At 43.8% G+C, this 19546-nt stretch overlaps 4 protein-coding genes across 5 annotated transcripts; 3 read left to right on the top strand and 1 right to left on the bottom strand.

Annotated features, from left to right (window-relative positions):
- Positions 1–1574: 1574 nt before the first annotated feature.
- vermilion (Tryptophan 2,3-dioxygenase vermilion) lies at positions 1575–5693 on the top strand. The gene is made up of 6 exons (XM_064680355.1): positions 1575–1659; positions 1727–1887; positions 1983–2116; positions 4637–5246; positions 5341–5434; positions 5541–5693. The coding sequence occupies exons 1-6, from the start codon at positions 1634–1636 to the stop codon at positions 5656–5658; spliced, it is 1143 nt and encodes a 380-aa protein (XP_064536425.1). The 5' UTR covers positions 1575–1633; the 3' UTR covers positions 5659–5693.
- Positions 5694–10134: 4441 nt separating this feature from the next.
- LOC135426966 (endoribonuclease CG2145) lies at positions 10135–12491 on the top strand. Its single transcript, XM_064680343.1, has 4 exons — positions 10135–10334; positions 10424–11558; positions 11629–12058; positions 12124–12491. The coding sequence occupies exons 1-4, from the start codon at positions 10268–10270 to the stop codon at positions 12355–12357; spliced, it is 1866 nt and encodes a 621-aa protein (XP_064536413.1). The 5' UTR covers positions 10135–10267; the 3' UTR covers positions 12358–12491.
- A 362-nt stretch (positions 12492–12853) lies between these two features.
- On the top strand, positions 12854–16098 carry LOC135426967 (protein SPT2 homolog). Of its 2 annotated transcripts, none has more exons than XM_064680345.1 (4): positions 12854–13062; positions 13451–14933; positions 15344–15550; positions 15621–16098. In XM_064680345.1, the coding sequence occupies exons 1-4, from the start codon at positions 13000–13002 to the stop codon at positions 15710–15712; spliced, it is 1845 nt and encodes a 614-aa protein (XP_064536415.1). In that variant the 5' UTR covers positions 12854–12999; the 3' UTR covers positions 15713–16098. The 2 variants fall into 2 exon arrangements, with proteins under 2 accessions (XP_064536415.1, XP_064536414.1); XM_064680344.1 differs by having other exon boundaries at positions 12855–13062; positions 13448–14933.
- Positions 16099–17319: 1221 nt separating this feature from the next.
- On the bottom strand, positions 17320–19361 carry LOC135426990 (scoloptoxin SSD14). The gene is made up of 2 exons (XM_064680370.1): positions 18604–19361; positions 17320–18305 (listed from the first exon to the last, which is right to left on the bottom strand). Exons 1-2 carry the CDS (start codon positions 19164–19166, stop codon positions 17360–17362), a joined length of 1509 nt encoding a protein of 502 aa, XP_064536440.1. The 5' UTR covers positions 19167–19361; the 3' UTR covers positions 17320–17359.
- Between the last annotated feature and the right edge of the window lie 185 nt (positions 19362–19546).

Below are 19546 nucleotides of genomic sequence, written 5' to 3'. Positions count from 1 at the left end.
TAAATATCGATAACAAACGCAAAAAATATAGATATTTGAAATATATATAGTCAAGAGTTTTCCATTTTTTTTGCACAACATCGATAAATATCGTTTACAAAAGTTAAAGCCTAGACGTTTGTTGTATGCACAAAATCGATAAATATCGATTACAAAAGCCAAACACTAGAAATTTTAAATACATATTCAAAAGACGTTTTTCTTGCTGACACCAAATCGATAAGTATCGAAAAGCCGAAAAACTCAACATTTAAAATATATATTCAAAAGAGTCTTACATTTTTGCAAAAAAACGATAAATTTCGATTACAAAACTTGTGCATAACTGTGTGTGTGTCTATGTATGTGTGTATGTATGTGTGCATGCATAGAGAAAAGCTGGAAAGTAGAATGTAAGGACAGCTTGGCGCTGGGTTGAGGGTATCTGCGAGTCGGGCACGCCCGACTAGAGCACACTTAATTGTTTTAATTGTCTGAATATCAGCTATAACTATTTTTTTTCTAATGCAAAATGTAGTTCACAAATTATATAAAATATATATATATATATATATACAAATTAAAATTAGTATATATATTATACACTAATCTATTGAATGGTTATGACGACTTTTTTTTGTGGCATGCAACAAAAACAACAAATGCAACAACAACAACAAACAAATAACCAAGACACACACGAAAATGTGAAAATGTGTATTCATTAAAGAATTAAGCAACAACAAAAATAAATATATATATATAAATAAACATAGATATTAAAATAACGCAAAGGGAAAGAAAGAAACGAAGAACAAAAAACTTAAGAACAGGCAAAGGTAACATTAAATTAAACAAGTTATATAACAAATTTAAAAATATGACTGAGCCAAATGACTCACAAATACATTTTAAACAAAAAAAAAACAATTATATGAAAAAAAACCACAAAAAAAAAAAAACAAAAAACTAAAAAAAAATTGCTGTTTAAATGCGAGTTGGACGAAGATGGGATTCGACCTTCCGACTTGGTACGGCAACGAAACCCTTCTCATTGATAAGGCCCCAAAACAACAATCGACACTGGACAGACAACGGCGATAAGAGCGCGCAGTCTGGCTGGCGAGCACGACTAGCAGCTACCCTGTAAACATTCTCTTAACTATATGCAGACAGAGCCCGCTGCCCGCTCTTGTAGTTGCATTTGCTCAACGATTATTTCGAAATTTTATACAAATCAAAAAACTGATTTATGTCTTGCTTTTCTAGGGTATTCAAGCAGCTACATGCCAAAGTTGAGGCTGATAGCTCGTATATTTCTCGAGTTATGCGCCAAAGAGCGAGCCGCTCAATCGATATTTATCGATATTTATCGATTTTCAGGCAAATGTGTCTACACATAAAAGATCATCGTTTTGTACGCCTTTCGTCTGAGCCATACGCCTCTGTTTTACAGGGTATTCATAGGAATCTGTGTGTGAACTCTGGTCGAATGGCGCTCCGTAAGCTGAGAGCTGGCAGCTGTGCACTGGCTTGGAACTGCCAACTTGCTGCGATCTTATGTTTGTTTTTTTGTTTTTTTATTAGTGGGCTCAGTCTGAGGCACGAGCTGCTGCGAGTCGCATCCGATCGCTGTCAATTGGAATCCGAAATCATGAGCTGCCCCTATGCTGGCATTGGGTAAGCCTTTCAATTTCGCTAAAATCAAATCGTGCAGTCAGAACAGATTTGTTTGTCGCTACTACAGAAATGAGCACGATGATGGCGCCGTTCCACTGTCCAATGAGGTGGGCAAAATCTATGGCGAGTATCTGATGCTGGACAAGCTGCTGGATGCGCAGTGCATGCTCTCCATGGAGGACAAGAGGCCCGTCCACGATGAGCATTTGTTTATCATAACGCATCAGGGTACAATTCCCTCCCTCCTCCCTCCTCCCTCCTCCCCCATTCACTGTCTCGATCTCTCTGAAACAATCTGTAAATCAATTTGTATCTCTTGACAGCCTACGAGCTGTGGTTCAAGCAGATCATCTTCGAATTCGACTCCATACGTGAAATGCTCGACGCGGAGGTCATCGACGAGACCAAAACATTGGAAATCGTCAAACGCTTAAATCGCGTCGTTCTCATACTTAAGGTAAGCGATCCACCAGATCTTAAGCTGATCAACATTTCTCATAGTATAGACAGAATCCGATGTGATTATACAAAAACAAGTAAGAGATTCTAGTCGGTAGTTCCCGACTAGGGGATACCCTGAACCTTCTTCTTCCGACAGGCGATAGCTATAAAATGAAAGATACTTGATATATATATACTATTCTAGAAGCTACATGTCAAGTTTGGTGACTCTAGCTCATATGATTTACCAAAATTGCTCAAAATACAGGACTCGATATAGATTTTTATCGATTACTTGGAAACGGGGCAAGTTATCGATTATCGGTAACAAACTCGATCTGCGCGGGCACTAGAAGGACCTACAGCCAAAATTTCAAGTGTCCAGTTCTTATAGGTTCTGAGATCCTTGCGTTAATACATACGGACAGACGGACGGACGGACGGACAGACAGACGGACATGGCTAGATCGACTCGGCTGTTCCTTCTGCCTGTTACATACATTTGCACAAATACATTATACCCTTTCTACCCATTTTTAATGGGTTTAGGGTATAAAAAGTTAAGATCTAGCGTTTAAAGAGTCGACTATCATGATCGAAAACTGATCTATTGACTAGCTCAAGATCGGAAGGCTTTGGAGATCCTGCTTTATGGTTTGAGATCCATTATGAGGAAGGCATTTCTTATTTCTTGAGTGAATACTTTCTTTTATAAAACCCAAATCAATCAAAGAACTAATTTCTAAATTACCACCGAAAGCTCTTTAATACGATCTATTTAAGCCTTTTCCACAAATCTACCAATCACCATTTATATCTAGCTCAACTGAAGAATCTTTAGAGTATATCTCTATATTTGTACCTTAAGTTTTTCTCAAATTAGAAAAAAAATCTTTTTTGTAAACATTTTTGCACTGATCGTAACTTATAAAGAAAAAGATCACTTTATGATCTGTAAAGTTTGATTATGTAGATAATAAACCCTCCAAAACGATCTCTCCTTTCCCCAAATAGCGCATTAGATGTCCTAATGAATCTCTGCTGATCTATAATATTTCCCTCTATGACAACTTAGATAAGTTCGATAAGTTCGATAAATTCTCAAAACAATCTAGAAAAGACTTATATAAAAGAAAGGATTCAACTGTTTTGATTTCTGTTGATAGGTAATAAACTTAGAGAGTTCTGGAGAGTGGATTTATTTAAGAAGCCCTTTGGGCTGTTCTGTTTCATTTAAAGACCTTAATAGATCAATGGATCATATTGAGAAAAATGTCTTAGACACAGTTTATAAGCGCTTTTCATGAAATCGATATTTCTAGATAGATTTGGTGCCTCTAAAACCGAAACGGATTATTATTTAAAAAAGTTTTACATGTTTTTAAATTGTTCAAGAAGTTTTTAAGGTTTTTCTTATAAGGGTTTTTTTTTTAATTTTCAAAATATTGAAATTTTTGGTACCTTTTATGAGCAAGTTTTGTAAATCTTAAGCCTATAGTTAATGCAATTGAGCTCTTAATCTATAAAATGATATCAATTAACTTGCATTTAAATTATATAAATCATAAAATTAAATAGCTTGGAAAATATTCAATTTTTTATCACAAAAGGGCCTCTCACTTGTTTTACTTAAACTATTCAAATGATCTCAAGCAATATCTGAAACTATTTGATTTTCTTAAATTTTTCAATATTTAAAAATCGAAAATATCTCACAAAACGATTCTTCCTGAAACGATCCCTAGCCACCCTTTTGCACAATATTTTTCTCTATATATTTAAACATATTCCTGATGCGATCTCATAGATTTTACCATACCATATACCCATTAAAAATCGTTAAAAAGGGTATAATGGAATTGTGCAAATTTATGTAACAAGCAGAAGGAAGCATCTCCGACCCCATAAAGCATATATATTCTTGATCAGCATTAACAGCCGAGTCGATCTAGCCATGTCCGTCCGTCTGTCCGTCCGTCTGTCTGTGCGTATGTATGAACGCAAGGATCTCAGAATCTATAAGAGCTGGAGACTTGAAATTTTAGCTGTAGGTCCTCCTAGTGCCCGCGCAGATCGAGTTTGTTTCCGATATTCGATAACTTGGCCCGTTTCCAAGTAATCGATAAAAATCTATATCGAGTCCTGTATTTTGAGCAATTTTGGTAAATAAGATGAGCTAGAGTCACCAAACTTGACATGTAGCTTCTAGAATAGTATATATATATCAAGTATCTTTCATTTTATAGCTATCGCCTGTCGGAAGAAGAAGGTTCAGGGTATCCCCTAGTCGGGAACTACCGACAAGAGCCTCTTACTTGTTTTACTTCAACTTTTCAAACGATCTTAAGCAAAATATTTAGAAGTACTTTCTTTTCTAAAATGTTAACTTTATCTAAATATCTTCGTGAAGCGATCTCATAGATATTGCTTTCTGTGGCAATCTCTGAGATCTCACGCCTCATTTTGAGAATCGAAGCATGTTTTTTTTTGTTTGTTTGTAATCCCAACTCGACTGAATTTCTTGAACGTTCGCCAGCTGCTGGTCGATCAGGTGCCCATATTGGAGACAATGACCCCGTTGGATTTCATGGACTTTCGCAAATATCTGGCGCCCGCATCGGGCTTTCAGTCGCTGCAATTCCGTCTGATCGAGAACAAGCTGGGCGTCCTAACCGAGCAGCGTGTCAAATACAATCAGAAATATTCGGATGTGTTTGGGAATGATGAGCAGGCGCTGCACGCGATACGCAGCTCCGAGGATGGGCCCTCGCTGCTGGTGCTGGTGCAGCGCTGGCTGGAGCGTACGCCTGGCCTGGAGGAGAACGGTTTCAATTTCTGGTCGAAATTCCAGCAGAGCGTCGATCAGTTCCTGGCCGCCCAGGTGCAGAGCGCACTGCTCGAGCCGGTGGAACGGGCCAAAAACTATCGCCTCATGGATATCGAGAAGCGACGCGAGGTCTATCGCTCCATCTTCGATCCGGCCGTGCACGAGGCGCTGGTGAAGCGCGGCGATCGACGCTTCAGCCATCGCGCCCTCCAGGGCGCCATCATGATCACATTCTATCGCGACGAGCCGCGCTTTAGCCAGCCCCATCAGCTCCTGACCCTGCTGATGGACATCGACTCGCTGATCACCAAGTGGCGCTGTAAGTGCAATCTCTCTCTCTCTCTCGCTCTCTCTCTCTCTCTCTCTCGCCACACAACTTTCATCCGTTTCACTTGCACTTTCCTTTCCCACAGACAATCATGTGATCATGGTGCAACGCATGATCGGTTCCCAGCAGCTCGGCACTGGCGGCTCATCCGGCTATCAATATCTACGCTCCACACTCAGGTGCGTAACCCCCTCTCCCCCTCACCCCCTCTCTCTCTCTCTCTCTCTCTCTGTCTGTCACCTGAGCCGATCGCTGATCGTGTTACTCTCTTCGCTTTCATTTCAGCGATCGGTACAAAGTATTCCTGGATCTGTTCAATCTGTCCACGTTCCTGATACCACGCGAGGCCATTCCGCCTCTGGACGAAACCATACGCAGGAAGCTTGTCCATAAAGGCGTTTGACCATCTCACGATCTTTTTTTTTTAATGTTTTTATTTTTTACCCAGCACCTGAAGATCAGTCCAATAAAAATAATCGACAATTGAAATTGGACACAAAATTGTTGTTTTTTTTCTTTTTCTATTGAGCAGCAAAACATATTTTAAATAGAGTTCACTTTGTTTTTGAATTGTAGGAATTATAGATTCAAATCCAAGAAACCTTTTCGGTAATTCGATTTTTGATTTTGCCTTGAATATGGTTCGGTTCAGGTTTACGTTCGTCTACCCAACTGATCCGGCTTAAGGTTCAAGGTTGGAAATTCGACTTCTAACCGGTTCGTCACAAAACCGATTCGACTTGGGCTAAATTTTTTAGCAAAAAGACTGTGTCAAATTTCAAGCACTTGTTTAAGTTTTTACGATATTTATTTATCATGGAAGACACTTTGTCAAACATGGAAAATTCTTACTGAAATTTTCAGCACATATGCCACATAATTTGAATTTGAATACATTTAAGAGTTGTACTTGTAGACATCAGAAGTTCTTAGCTTTTATGAAGTTCTGTGATTCGGAACAGCATTTGCTGACGAGTCGATTTCTCAAGCCCAGTAAAACTAGTTCACAAATCTAGACTATTCTCTGGGTTAAGGTTACGTTTTGGTTTACTCAATATTTCTAACTTACTTTCTCCACTTTTCTTTATATCGATAAATATCGATTTCGAGAATAAAAGGGGTATTATGTATTTGTTCAAATGTATGTAACAGACAGACGGAAGCATCTCTGTCCGTCCGTCTGTCCGCAATGATCTCAGAACCTATAAGAGCTAGAGACTTGAAATTTTAGCGGTAGGTCCTCCTAGTGCCCGCGCAGATCGAGTTTGTTTCCGATATTCGATAACTTGCCCCGTTTGTGTGCATGTATGTATGTATGTATGTATGTATGTATGTATGTATGTATGTATGTATGTATGTATGTATGTGTGTATGTATGTATGTTAAACTCAAGCTGCGCTTTAAATTTGAAGCGACGTACTTTGAAGCGATGCCTTACTCCTCGATTCTCATGAATTCAAGTAAGCCAGGCAGACGAAGGCTAGAATGTAGACGGTAAGAAGAGTTTCTCTTAGGGTATCTCCTATTCGTTCACTGCCGACATTTACTTTCTTTTATGTGTGTTTGCAGACAAAACTAACTATCAGATGTTGAGCACCTCACAAAGGATGCCAAATATAAGAGACAGGGAAATTTTATATATATGCATTCCCATCCAATCGAAAAAATAGATGGAAATGAATATCTTGAGGATTGTATTTTTCACTATAAATAGCTCAAAATTAATAATAAAAATGTATTTCTTAGCAAGTGTCTATGGAAATGGAAGCTTTCCAAATATATCTCTCTCTCTCTCTCTCTCTTTATAAAAATCGATAAATCTATATGCATATATACACAGATTATCCACCCAACGGATGTTTACTTAATGTACATAATGTCTGAGTGTACAGCAGATATGTATATACATATATATATAAATATATATTTGAAATGCGTAACCTTTGCTAATGGCCTTTTTCGTATACAAAATTGATAAGCGTTCCACAGTTTCAAGTTTCCAGTTTTATTATTTGTTAGAAATGAGCTCAAAGCAAACAACATCTACAACAACAACAACAAAAATGAGAAATAATCATCCAACTACAACAAAGACTAAAAAAAACGAGTGCATTTTATAATTGTGAGTACTCGATTCGACATTTTCAGCGGAATTGGGGTCGCCGTTGCACCCGAATACCCCCTTTCCCACGTGGATGCGGGGGGATTGGGTTTAATTGTGCGAAAGAGATGCACGAGCTTAACTAAGCTTTGAGCGACAACATTTTGTGCGCTTTTTTATGTAAGTCATCAAACTCAATCAAATCAAATCAAATGTGCAAAATTCCTTCCTTTTTTTTTCTTCCATTTTTCGGAATTTCTATATGTTTTTTTTTCACATTTCTTCCGGTTGCAATTAAGGCGCATAATCAAGCTGCAGAACATAATTGCGGCACGTTTTGAAAGGCCTACAACCCGCCCACCGGCCACCTCCCCACCTCCCCCTCTCCCCCGCCCATTCTGAAGCCCCGCAGTTGGCAAGTTCAAATGAAATTGGGCACACTTTCGAGAAAGATTCAACTGCAACGACTTGTCAATGCGCTGCAACAATTTAATTGATTGTTAAGCGGTTAACCGGTTTGCCAACGAACCGGTTCAATGCAGACATTCAAACCCGAATCGCACTTTCACTATCTTCCTAGTGTTTGAGCTATGAACAAAGACCGCCTGGAATTTCCATATACCATATATGAAACCGTAAAGTGGATTAGTTGAAAAGCAGCCCGAACTTATGCCAGAATTGAACAATACTTAAAAGAGTTACATTCAGAATATATTTTTGGAAAACTCTCTTAGCTCAATCCTAATCCTACGGATTGGGCTCTGCGTTGATCCCCAATCAGTCAATCAGTCAGTCAGTCAATCAGTCAGTCAGTCAATCAGTCAGTCAGTCAATCAGTCAGTCAGTCAGTCAGTCAGTCAGTCAATCAGTCAGTCAATCAGTCAGTTAATCAATCAGTTAATCAATCAGTCAATCGTTCAGTCAGTCAATCAGTCATTTAATCAATCAGTCAGTTAATCAATCAGTCAATCGGTCAGTCAGTCAATCAGAACAAACAGTTTTATATATAGAGTTAAATCAAAAAGTTATTGGAAAATTTAAATAAATTTTACAAAACATATTCGAACCCTTTCACTTTCAAGTAAATCTTAAAAAAAACGACCAGTTACAAAAAACTATCCAAGACTTCAGCTCAACTACGGCAATTGCTAATTTTTGAAAGTTTTCAAAAACGATATTCGAAACTATTTTTATTTGAACTAATCAAATTCAATATTTTCTCAATGTCTTGGTTCACACTTGTAATTTGCCTATTTTATACAAATGTATACAATATTTTTTCTTCATTCACACAGATCGTGCCTAGAGCTGGCTTTTGTTTCTTCAGATACAGGTTTAACGGTTGGGTAACTCCAGCGCACCGAGCAACCTGTTTTGGATCTGAACAACAAAAAATATCAGAGTGCATGCGCTCAAAAATGCAAACTATATATATAGATATATCCCATATACATAAATAAAAGTTTCATTTATATTAATTGGCATTCTCAGGGCCTCTTCAAGGATTTTCCCAGTTTTATAATTTTATAGAAAAGCATTTAACGAGCTGGGAAACATTAAAGCAGACCGCAAGAGATTGTCTGTCACAGAAAGAGAGAGAGAAAGAGAGAGAGACAGTTAAGAAGACAGAGCTGCATTCGGGAAGCCAGACAAAAGCTGCTTGCCATACAACCAGCACAAGGTACGGCACGTCTTAAAATTCAAATGCCCCAAGCGAATCGAGGTAGCGCAGTCTTCTGCGGCCCAAACCTACGCTAAATACTGCGACAGCGACAGCGACTACAGCAGCTCATTAATAGAAAAGGAAAACAAGTAAATGCGCTCTAATTACACGTGCTCGACTAGGGTATACCCTACAAAAACCGATAAGCACACACAGGCAGTATAAATGGTATTGGATGTTTATGATGCGATACTTATGAAATTTTCAGCTCTTAAAGATGGCATACAAAAGTGTGTGTGTACAAAAGTCCAAGGCTGTGCCTACAAGAGTGTGGGGGGTTTTTTTTTAATATTGTGGAAGGAGCGGAGAAATACCATCCAATTTATGCCAAATTTGTTGCCTCTAGCTCTTATATGCTTCGAGATATAGTCAGACAAACGGACGGACAGACAGACAGACAGAGAGACAGACAGACGGACAGTCAGACAGTTAGACGGACAGATAAAGATATCTGACTCGACTCGACTGATAAGCTATAAAATGATATATGTATAAATTGCTTCAGATTCCCTAAGTCTCACACACTTGATTAACTTCGGAGCTTATAGTCCGATCCTTATGCAATCTTCATAGCTTAAATATGGCAAAAATGTGCACATACCAAAGCGCAAGGCTCTACCTACAAGCATGAGTATTTTTCAATTTCGGGGCAAATGGGCGAAGGTATCAAAAAAGTGAAATATTTAGAATATGTAAGCTCTATACCAAGTTAAATACCCTTAGCTCCTATATTTCTCGAGTTATGCTTAAAGAATAATGAACAACAATCGATATTTATCGATTTTATGAAAATGGAAGAAAGTATCGAGCCAGATATGATAAATATTTCGCTGTAGCTTTCAGACACGGCAGGACGCGGATCGAACATAGATCGAGTCATGTTACGTACAGGTGCACAAAACCAAGATACCCGTTTTTAACTCAGTATACAGGGTATTCGAAAACAAAAGCAACAACAAGCGCAAAGATGAAGCGGATGCCCGTTTCGCAGCGGCAGCTGTGTCTCTCTGTCTCTGTCGCTGGCCTCAGGTCCCAGGTCCCAGGTCTCAGGTCTCAGTCGTGCGCTGAATCTCTGACCAGTTGGTTGTGTTTATGCCTCGTATTTAACGCAAAGAAGTAGCTCAAAGTGATAACAAAATACAACAACAATCGTAAAAGTAAAAAAGCAAAAACAACAACAGCAACAAAATGCGTTGCCTGGCATTGAGCGCGTTGTTTGTTTGCGTTGTCATCGCCGGCCAGTGCCAAATTACAGGTAGGTAGATTTAAAAGAAGGCATAAAATATATATATATGTATGTGCATGTATATAATACGACTTACCTGACTGATTCACACCTGGCAGCTGGCTACAGGAGCGAAATTGAGATAACGCCAGCGCCGGATGTGGAGACAACGACCAAGAAATCTGGCTGGTTCGGCGGCTTCAAGAAGTTCTTTGGCAGCAGCAGCAGCAGCAGCGACGCCGCCAGCTCCACCAGCTCCACAACAACAACAACATCGACAACGACAACAACGACCACAGCCAAGCCGGCCCAAAAGCTGCCGCCGCTGGTCATTTCACATGCGCCGCTTATGCCGCTGGGACCGCGTCCGGATACGCCCAGCTCATCGCCCTTTGGCTCGACGCCCGCACACGGCCCACAATGGCCGGCGGCGGCACAGCCAACGGCAGCCAAGCAGCCGGTGCTGCCAACTGCGGGGACAACGGGACGCCTGGGCGCCGCTGGCACCGCTGGCACCGCTGGCGTCGCTGGCTCCTCGACAGCGCCCAATTTGCCGCCCGGCTTTGCGCCGTATCGTCCACAGAAGCCGCAGCCGAGCGGCTTTGATTTGAGCTACTCGGGCGGCGGCGCTGCGGGCGGTGGCGCTGCGCCACATCCCGGCTTTGGCTTGGCGCCGCTGACCAGCAGCACCAGCACGACGAGCACTACGACGACGACGACCACACAGCGACCGCGTACGAATGTGCAGCCGGGCGGCATTGATGTGCGCTTTGGCAGCTCGACGACCAGCACGGTGAGGCCAGCACAGCAGAAGGATGAGTTTCCCACATTGCCGGTGCCGCGACGACCCTCGTTAAAGGAGGATTATCCGGCATTGCCTGCGCCAAAAACGCCCGGCTCGCCAACGCCGAGCACACCAACATCACCATCCGCCTGGCAGGCGCCGTTGCCGACGCCCGTGCATCCAGCTGTGCCGGCTGTCAGGCCAGCTCCGGCAGCTGTTACGCCCGGCAACCCAGCTGGCAACACGGGTGGCGGTGGTGGTGTCTCCTTTGTGCCGCACACGGCTGGCTCCACGACAACTGTGCGTCCGGGCTTTCAATCCACGGGTAATTCGGTGGCCACCGATGATGAGATACGCCAGCTAACCGAACAGCTGTACACGAAGGAGTCCAACAGCCAGCTGAGCCACATTACTGTCAATCTGCAGGGACGCACACGCTCCATTGACAGCGGCGATGAGGCGCCGCAGCCGTAAGTAAAAAGAAAAATATATCGATTTCCTGATGCAGCGCAACCAAATGCAAATGATTTCCATTGGCAGGCTGCTGAGCGTGGATGCCAAGGCCTTGGAGCCGTCGACCATTGCTAAGATGCGGGTGCTGTTCAACAATTACGAGCAGGACACGCTGGTCAATGAGCATGTGACCGCCAACGAGCGCAAGGAGGAGAATGAGTTCCTTGATGCTGTGATGGCCACGAGCGTTATGCGGCAGGCCATGTTGTTCCTGCAGCAGAAGGGCCTGGTTACGCCCGATCCGAAAACGCATCGCGATCTGGTCAAGGAGCTGTGGTTCACCCAGTATTCGCGCGGACAGGGCAAAATTGGTAGCTCCGGTTTCGAGCATGTCTTTGTGCACGAGGTGAAAAACGGCACCATCATTGGCTTCCACAACTGGGTCTATGTCAGCGAGGAGGAGCAGGCTGGTCGCTTCGACTACAAGGGTTACATGAAGGAGCAGGACATTGGCACGGTAAGCCTAGGCGGTATTCAAGCCAAGCAAACACATTACACACTTTATCTCATCACGCCTTGCAGAAGGGCAAAGTGCTGAAGGTGCGGTTCGCCCATCAGGGCCTGAACAAGCCGGTGGACACCATGTTCATTGGCACCTCGCCGGAGCTGGAGCTGGCCCTGTACACTGTCTGCTTTCAGCTGCGTCCGGATCGCACCTGCCCCGTCTCCCTGGGCAACAGCAAGTTCGGCATTGTCACCTATTCGTGGCGCTACAGAGGCAAGAGTCTCATTGGCAGCGCCTATCCTGAGATTTAAGCCGCATGCCACAGCTTACCGCACCTTTTTTTTTGTCTTTATCTCCCTCTCTCTCTCTCTCTCTCTCTTTCTCTATCTATTCAGTAAACAACTTTTTTTTCTTTTGTGAATAATAAATAAATATTATAAATTTACATACGCTTTGGTGCAACAAAAAAGAGCGCTCTTTGAATGATTGAATTCCGATAAAAGTTGCCTGTTGCCTGCACAAACTATCGATTACAATTTTCGATACCGTTCGATTGAGTATTGCATCAATAGTATCGGATTGCTTGCTGGCCAAAAATTAGCATGCATAGAAAACAGTGCACTATAACTACAACATTTTGGCTGGTTAGCAAACTTTTTAAAACTTTTTTTTTATTATCGTGATTTTAAAATCGTGATTAGGAAACAAGCATTTGATAACAAGCTCAGTAGTTGATAACAATATGGCGATTATTTACGTGCAAGTACTTGCAGCGATTAATCGTTGAATATGCCATCGCTGGGCACATCACTAATCGCCAGTCTTTCTAGAGTTTTCAGCTGACAAGTACGTACGTCTCGAACAAAGAATAAGCAGTCAAACGATTTTTATTAATTTGAAAAACAAGTCAACAAAATATAGTCGCAGTTTTAATCAAATTTAAGACCCCGACAATGGATTTCGGTGCACTGCTGCACTATGCCAAAAAGAATAGCGATGCAGCCACTAAAGAAGAGGTTGGTTTTGTGTGTATGGGTTTACTTTCGCTTAAAACTCCTAAATACGGGTAAGATGCACTTTTATTGCTAATAACACGAAATGGTAAACAAAAGCGCTCTGCACATATGGTAAGCACTACGCCACAACCTACTGTGCCAACTGTGTTTATCTTTAACGGGCAGAATAAGCCACCAATTGGGTCATTCAATGACCCCAAAATGTGGTGTGTGTTTGTTGTGTGTGTGTGTGTGTGTGTGTGTGTGTGTGTGTGTGTGTGTCTGTCTGTGTGTGTGTGCTGTCTCAGTGATAGTAAGGGGAGCAGGGGGGTGGATAGGGGGTTTGTTTTGGTGGGGCAGTTGTCCAATCTCAACAAGTGGCTCACATTTCTCTATCCCTTTGAAGCAGGGAAAATACTATAGCACCAAATATGCGCCGCCGAAAAAGGAGAGCAAGGAGAGCAAACAGCTGTCCAGCAATATACAGAAATTCCTGAAGAAGCGCGAGGCGGAGGAGGCGGATCGCAAGCGACAGGAGCGCGAGAAGCTAAACAGCCTGCTGGCCATGCGTGACGAGAAGTCCAAGAATAAGATACGCAAAATGTTGAAGGTCACAAAATCGGCGAACAAATCGGTGCTGGAGGATGCCAAGGACTGTGATAATATGGCGCTGGGCGCCGGCGATCAGCCGGAGGGCGATGACTATGGCTATGTGTCGACCGAGGCGAACGCCTTCTATCAGAAATACATTGAGAAGGTCAAGGATGTGCAGGAGGATAAGGGCTTTGCGCCCAGTCGTCCGCAATCTGTACGCGATCTATCCGGCACCAAGGAGCGCGTCAAGGCGGCCATAACACGTGAACGGGAGGAGGCCAAATCGCATACACGCCAGCGCATCAGCCACGGCTCAACGCCGCGCTCCACAGACAAAGAGCCGCAGGTGGCGCGCGCATATGGCAGCGCGGACAAGAAGCTCTACGATCCGGATGCCGAGCGGCGGGACGAGGAGCGCAAGAAGCGCGAGGAGGAACAGAAGAAGGCGAAAGTTAAGCGACCAGCGCAGCCGCCGCCCATGGACTTTCAGGCGCTGCTGCGCCTGGCCGAAAAGAAACAGCACGAGCCCGTCAACATTGCCATGCCCGAGAAGAAAAAGGAGCCGGAGCGTCTGCTGTCGGCGCGAGAGAAGCGCGAACAGGAGGAGCGCCAGCGATGGAAGGAGCAGCGTGCCGAGCGCGATCGCCTGCGCGAATCGGAGGCGAAGGCCAAGGAGCAGCGCAAAGAGAACGGCAACAGCCAGCAGCGCGTCATGCCGCCAAACGGACGCATACCCAAGCTGAATAAGGCGCCACCCGCCAAAGCTCCAGCAGCAACAGCAGCAGCAGGAGCAGCAGCAACTCCGTCCAGTGCCAGCGAATCCAAAGCAAAGCCCACAAGTGATAGCCTTAAACGGCCGGCGCCCACAGCGCCCAGCAGCTCCAGCGCCAAACTCAGTGCAAGTACAAAGCCAGCCAGCGGGAGCGGCAGTGGGAGTGGGAGTGGCAGCGGCAGCAACGCCGCAAAACGTCCGCCCGCGGCCAGCAGCGGGACAAGGCCAGCGTCAGCTGGATCTGGAGCTGGAGCTGGAGGTGGAGGTGGTGCGGTTGCTTCTGCTTCTGCTTCTGGCGCGGCCGCCAGCTCGAAGCCCAGTGGAAGTGTGCAATCTCGTAATCCCTATGCGTCTGTCAATAAGAATGGCGGCACGCGTGAATTTCCGCCGCGAGACGCCTCCAAGACGCGAGCATTTCCGCCCGCCGATGCCCAGCGCCAGCCCAACCGCAAGCCGTTGCCAGCCGATGCCCGTGGACGTGGTGGACCAGCCGCCGGACGCAGGCCAGCCGAGCCGGGCAACAAAAGTGAGTGCCGTTTCAAGAATTAGAAGCTGTTATCTAACTATGATTCCCATAATGTTTAATTCAATTGTAATTAATCATAAGCTAAATAGAAATTAATCTTTTTGCAATTAATTTTCCATTTCCACTTTTCAAATTTCATTAATTAATTAAGTTGTTCATAATTTTAAAGTAATTTTCGAAAAAATTGCCAGGCTTTCTTGAGCTTTCCAATTAGTTTCAGTTAAAATTTAAAAAGCCTCTAGCTTAGTTAATTAAAATTTAATTAATTTGTGCGGCTGAGACCTTAAGTCCAAAATAATTGATTTTCTAATAATTACAAGGCCCTTCTATTGTAATTACTTAAGTAATTAAATGTAATTGGATCGGTTTAATTATAGTTAACTAACCTTAAATTTGCAATCATTTTGCAGGACGCATTTATGATGAAGATTCCGAATATGACTCCGAGCTGGACGACTTTATTGACGATGGCGACTGCGAGGAGGATATATCATCGCATATACGCGACATCTTTGGCTATGATAAGCGCCGATATCGCGATCTTGACGAGGATGATGCCCAAATGGAATCCAGCTTTGCTCAAGTGCAGCGCGAAGAGTTTATCAGTAAGAAATTAGGTGCGTATACCCCAAAAAAATGCTCAGCTCTCGAGCGGCTTTGATTCGAATTATCCTCGTCTTTCGGCAGGTTTACAAGAGGATTTGGAGGATATGCGCATGGAGGCGATGCATAAAAAGCGCAAAATGGCCAAAAAGCGACCAACGCGCATCGACGACTAATTCGAACCCCCCGGCCCCGCCCCGCCCTCCTCCGCTACAACTTTCCACACACACACACACATCTCAATACTGAGCAGCGCCCCCTTGAAAGTCTTCCCTCTCTCGAGGCACACACACACGCACATATGCCCCCCCCCCCCCCCCCCCCCCACAGAACCAAATTGAAGTTCAGTCCGAATGCCTTCGTTTTATCGGGCGCTGAACTTTTCCATTGGGATCAAATTATGTGGCGCTGCTTTTAGTTAATTTGTTAAATTAAATGCAATAATTTTGTCCTCTTCGTTTAGATACCTTAATTTGGTGCCGTAGTTTAGTGCAAGACCAAAAACCTTTATGCAATATATAAACACACCAAAAACAAAAACGAAATTTCATATTTTTGCTAACCGTTCAAATTTATTGTACATTTATACAAAGCCATTGCATATCTCCATTATGTTTATACACTTTGTTAGGCCTTGTTGCGTGCCGTATACTCTGTAAAACTGTTCCTCCATATATCAGATATATATATATATATGTATATATTATATACATATATACTGTCAGGGAACCCACGCGATACTCCCAACTGCTGTCAACAATATACACGAAATTATCAAATTTCCAATGAATAAATTTTTTCCAATTCGATCTTAATTCAGGCCGCGGCTAACACAGCAGTCGATTTGAAACATATATATTCTTGATATTTAGCCAAGTCCGTCAGTTGGTTCGCAATCGGATCGCACCACTATATCATAAGTATATCTATCCTATTAAGGATCGGTCGCAAACGAAATGCTTGCATGACAAACCTTTCTTTTTTGTTCTATAAAATATGTGTCGCATTTACGACTTCTGGCCAAATCTATAGCATATAGATGTTTGGGCAGAATCGGATCGAAGATACATATCTTCAGCAATTCGTCTTCTATAAAACCATAAGCCATATGCAAGGTTTTTCGATCTTTAATATCCAATCTTTTTTTTTTTTCTTTTATTATCTACCTTATGTGACGCATTTCTTATAATATGATTTTTATGATTATGTTAATTTACACGAAATTTTGTTTATATATAATTTCTGGCTCTATTTTATATTTATTGATAGAAAGTTCTCAGGGTTTTGAGCTACAAATTTTTAAAATGTTCTTTTCATGTTTTTTTAATCAATTAATTAAAACATTTATTTATTGTAGTTAGCTTGTAAAAGCTGTGATAAATGCGTTTTCTTGCAGCTTTTTAAGAAATCCGACTCGGAGCGTGTCAAAAATACGGACTTACGGATATTTTTCTAATACTCCCGGAATTTTTTATTCTCTCTCTCTCTCTCTCGTTCTGTTTCTCTTTCGTGTGACTAACAATATTATCCCTTTAACCAGGTCTTATCTTTCTGTGATTACTTCTGATCTTATCTTTCGAACAGGCCTTTGGTTGAGCTGTAAAAGAAATTTGAAGCACTCGACCCCAAAATAGATAAACTCAACCTTGGCAAAGTGTCGGGTTGAGCCCTTTGAACTAGGCTAGAGTTGGCAAATTTGGTATGTGGCTAGACAAATACCAGATGGAGTACAATTTATTGAACAAATGTACACAAATTGTCAATAAGCAGCGAATGAGTGCGTGTGCGTGTGTGTGTGTGTGCGTTCCAGTTGAGATGTGGCATCAATTGTCATTGGAGAGCTCAACGACAACGGCGCTGCCGATGCGTCGATGATCGCAGACCGGCTCCGGTTCGGTGTCCATGTAGCCAATGGCCGTTTGGGCCGAGTATGCCTTATTTTTGGGCAAAAAGTTAACCTTGTGGCCGAGTCTGAGCAGATGATTGATCGTATGATTTGGCACCTCCGGTTCCGAATCGACCACCATCGGCGCCAGCTGATGATGCAGCCGGCCGCCGTTGACCGCTTCCTGGATGGGTTCGTGTAGCACAAAATAGTGCAGTATGGTTTGGGCGACAGATGTGGTGATTCTGGAGCCGCCGGCGCCGCCAACCACCAGGGCCACATTGCCGGCATCGTCGAGTATAATGCTGGGGCATGTGGAGGACATGGGTCGCTTGCCGGGCTTAATATAGTTGGCCGGACTGGCGGGTATGCCATAGCCATTTGCCAGACCCGGCGTCGAGAAATCGTCCATCTCATCGTTCAGTATGAAGCCCGTCTGGCGGGATCGCACCTTGGCGCCCAAATGGCCATTAATTGTGCTGGTCACCGAGACGGCATCGCCATTTGGCGCCAGCACCGAAATGTGCGCAGTGCCATGGTCCTCGACATTGCTGAAATTGGCGCCATAATAGGCCATATCCTCAAATGTGCGATCGTCCAATATGAGCTTGCGTATCTCGGCCGCAAAGTCGGGATCGATCAGACTCTCGTATGTCTCCTGCACGGAGGGCTCATAATGTATGTCACCCAAATTGGTGCGATGCCCGTACGCATGCTTGAAGGTCTCAATCAAACGATGCCAGTACTTGTCTCTGCTGCTCGTATACATCGGTTCCATGACGTTCAAAATAAATGTCAAGACGGCGCCGCTGCTTGGCAATGGCGAGGTGAAGAGTTCATGTCCATTGTCGAAGCGAGCGCGCAGCGGTTCCTCCCAGCGCACTCTGTAGACAGAAAGAGCAAAGCATTAGTTGCACAAACGTTCCAGCTGCATTTTCACATGAACAAAACTAAGTTTGATTTTCACAGCCACTCAACAACAATTCAAATTGCGCGCCACTGTGTGGCAACGCCACGTCAACAACATGTTCACAATATGTTATCGATTAATAATTAGTGCGGAGCGATAAATCGTGCTTATGCCTAACTGTCATTTGTATCGAACAAGCAGATTTAGCTTAAATATTTTAGCAGACACAACTAAAAAAAAAAAAACAAAAACAAAACGGATAAAAAACTCACTCGTAGTCCTGCAGATCCTTTTCGGTCACAATGCCGCCCATTGACTGGATATCCTCGGCCAGCATGCGGCCAATGCGACCGCCCCGATAGATGACCTGCGCACCCTCGGTGGCCACAATTTCCAGGGTATCGGCGAGCACGCGACGGTACATGATCTCGCCCTCCTTGTAGGGATTATTGGTAGCCGGATTTATGAATATCTCTGCCATCGAGATCTCGCTGCGTATAATGTCCTCATTGTTGGCCAAGACGCCCGCTAAGTAGCGTGAGACCAGAATGCCACGCCTACACATCTCAATGGTGGGCTGAAAGAGACGATCCCAGGGCAGCTTGCCGTACTTATCATGCAGCCGCCAATAGCCATAGATCTCACTCGGCACAGCACAGGATAAAGCGCCTGCCACGTTCGTTTGGCCAACAAACATGTCTTGGGTGGCCGCCGCCGGCGCCGTTTCGCGCGCAATCAACGCCTCCACGTGGCCCGTCTCCTTGGAGTATATGGTGGCCATAAAGCCACCGCCCACGCCCAGACTGTGCGGCAGGACAACGCCCTCGCACAGCATTGTCGCAATGGCCGCATCTGCGGCAGATCCACCCTCATCCAATATATTGCCACCAATCTCGGCACAACCAGCGCCATTGGAGGCCACAGCACCAATGCGACGACGCTCCGGCTCGCCGGCCAGACCAAAGATCAGGCCCAAGGTAATGCCCACAATGGCCAGCACCAACAGTATCCAAACGACGGCGAATGTCTTGCAGCAAATGCTGAACAATGTGAAAACGAGAAAGATTCAGATGTAGGCTTAAGCTGAGGACAGATTCCCTAAACGCATGCTCCACTCCAGGGCCCCATCGGACCCCTAACATATCATATGCTGCTGTTCTAGGTATTATCGGTTGAATATTGAGTTCATGAATCAAAAACAACTTTGATTTTTTT

The sequence above is a fragment of the Drosophila montana genome, unplaced genomic scaffold (assembly GCF_035044405.1).
Source record: "Drosophila montana isolate Dmon_TW-CO22-7 unplaced genomic scaffold, ASM3504440v1 contig_2106_1, whole genome shotgun sequence".
In the NCBI taxonomy this organism is placed as follows: Eukaryota; Metazoa; Arthropoda; class Insecta; order Diptera; family Drosophilidae; genus Drosophila; species Drosophila montana.
Note: the sequence above shows the minus strand (reverse complement) of the source record. Positions and strands in the feature narration are given on the sequence as shown.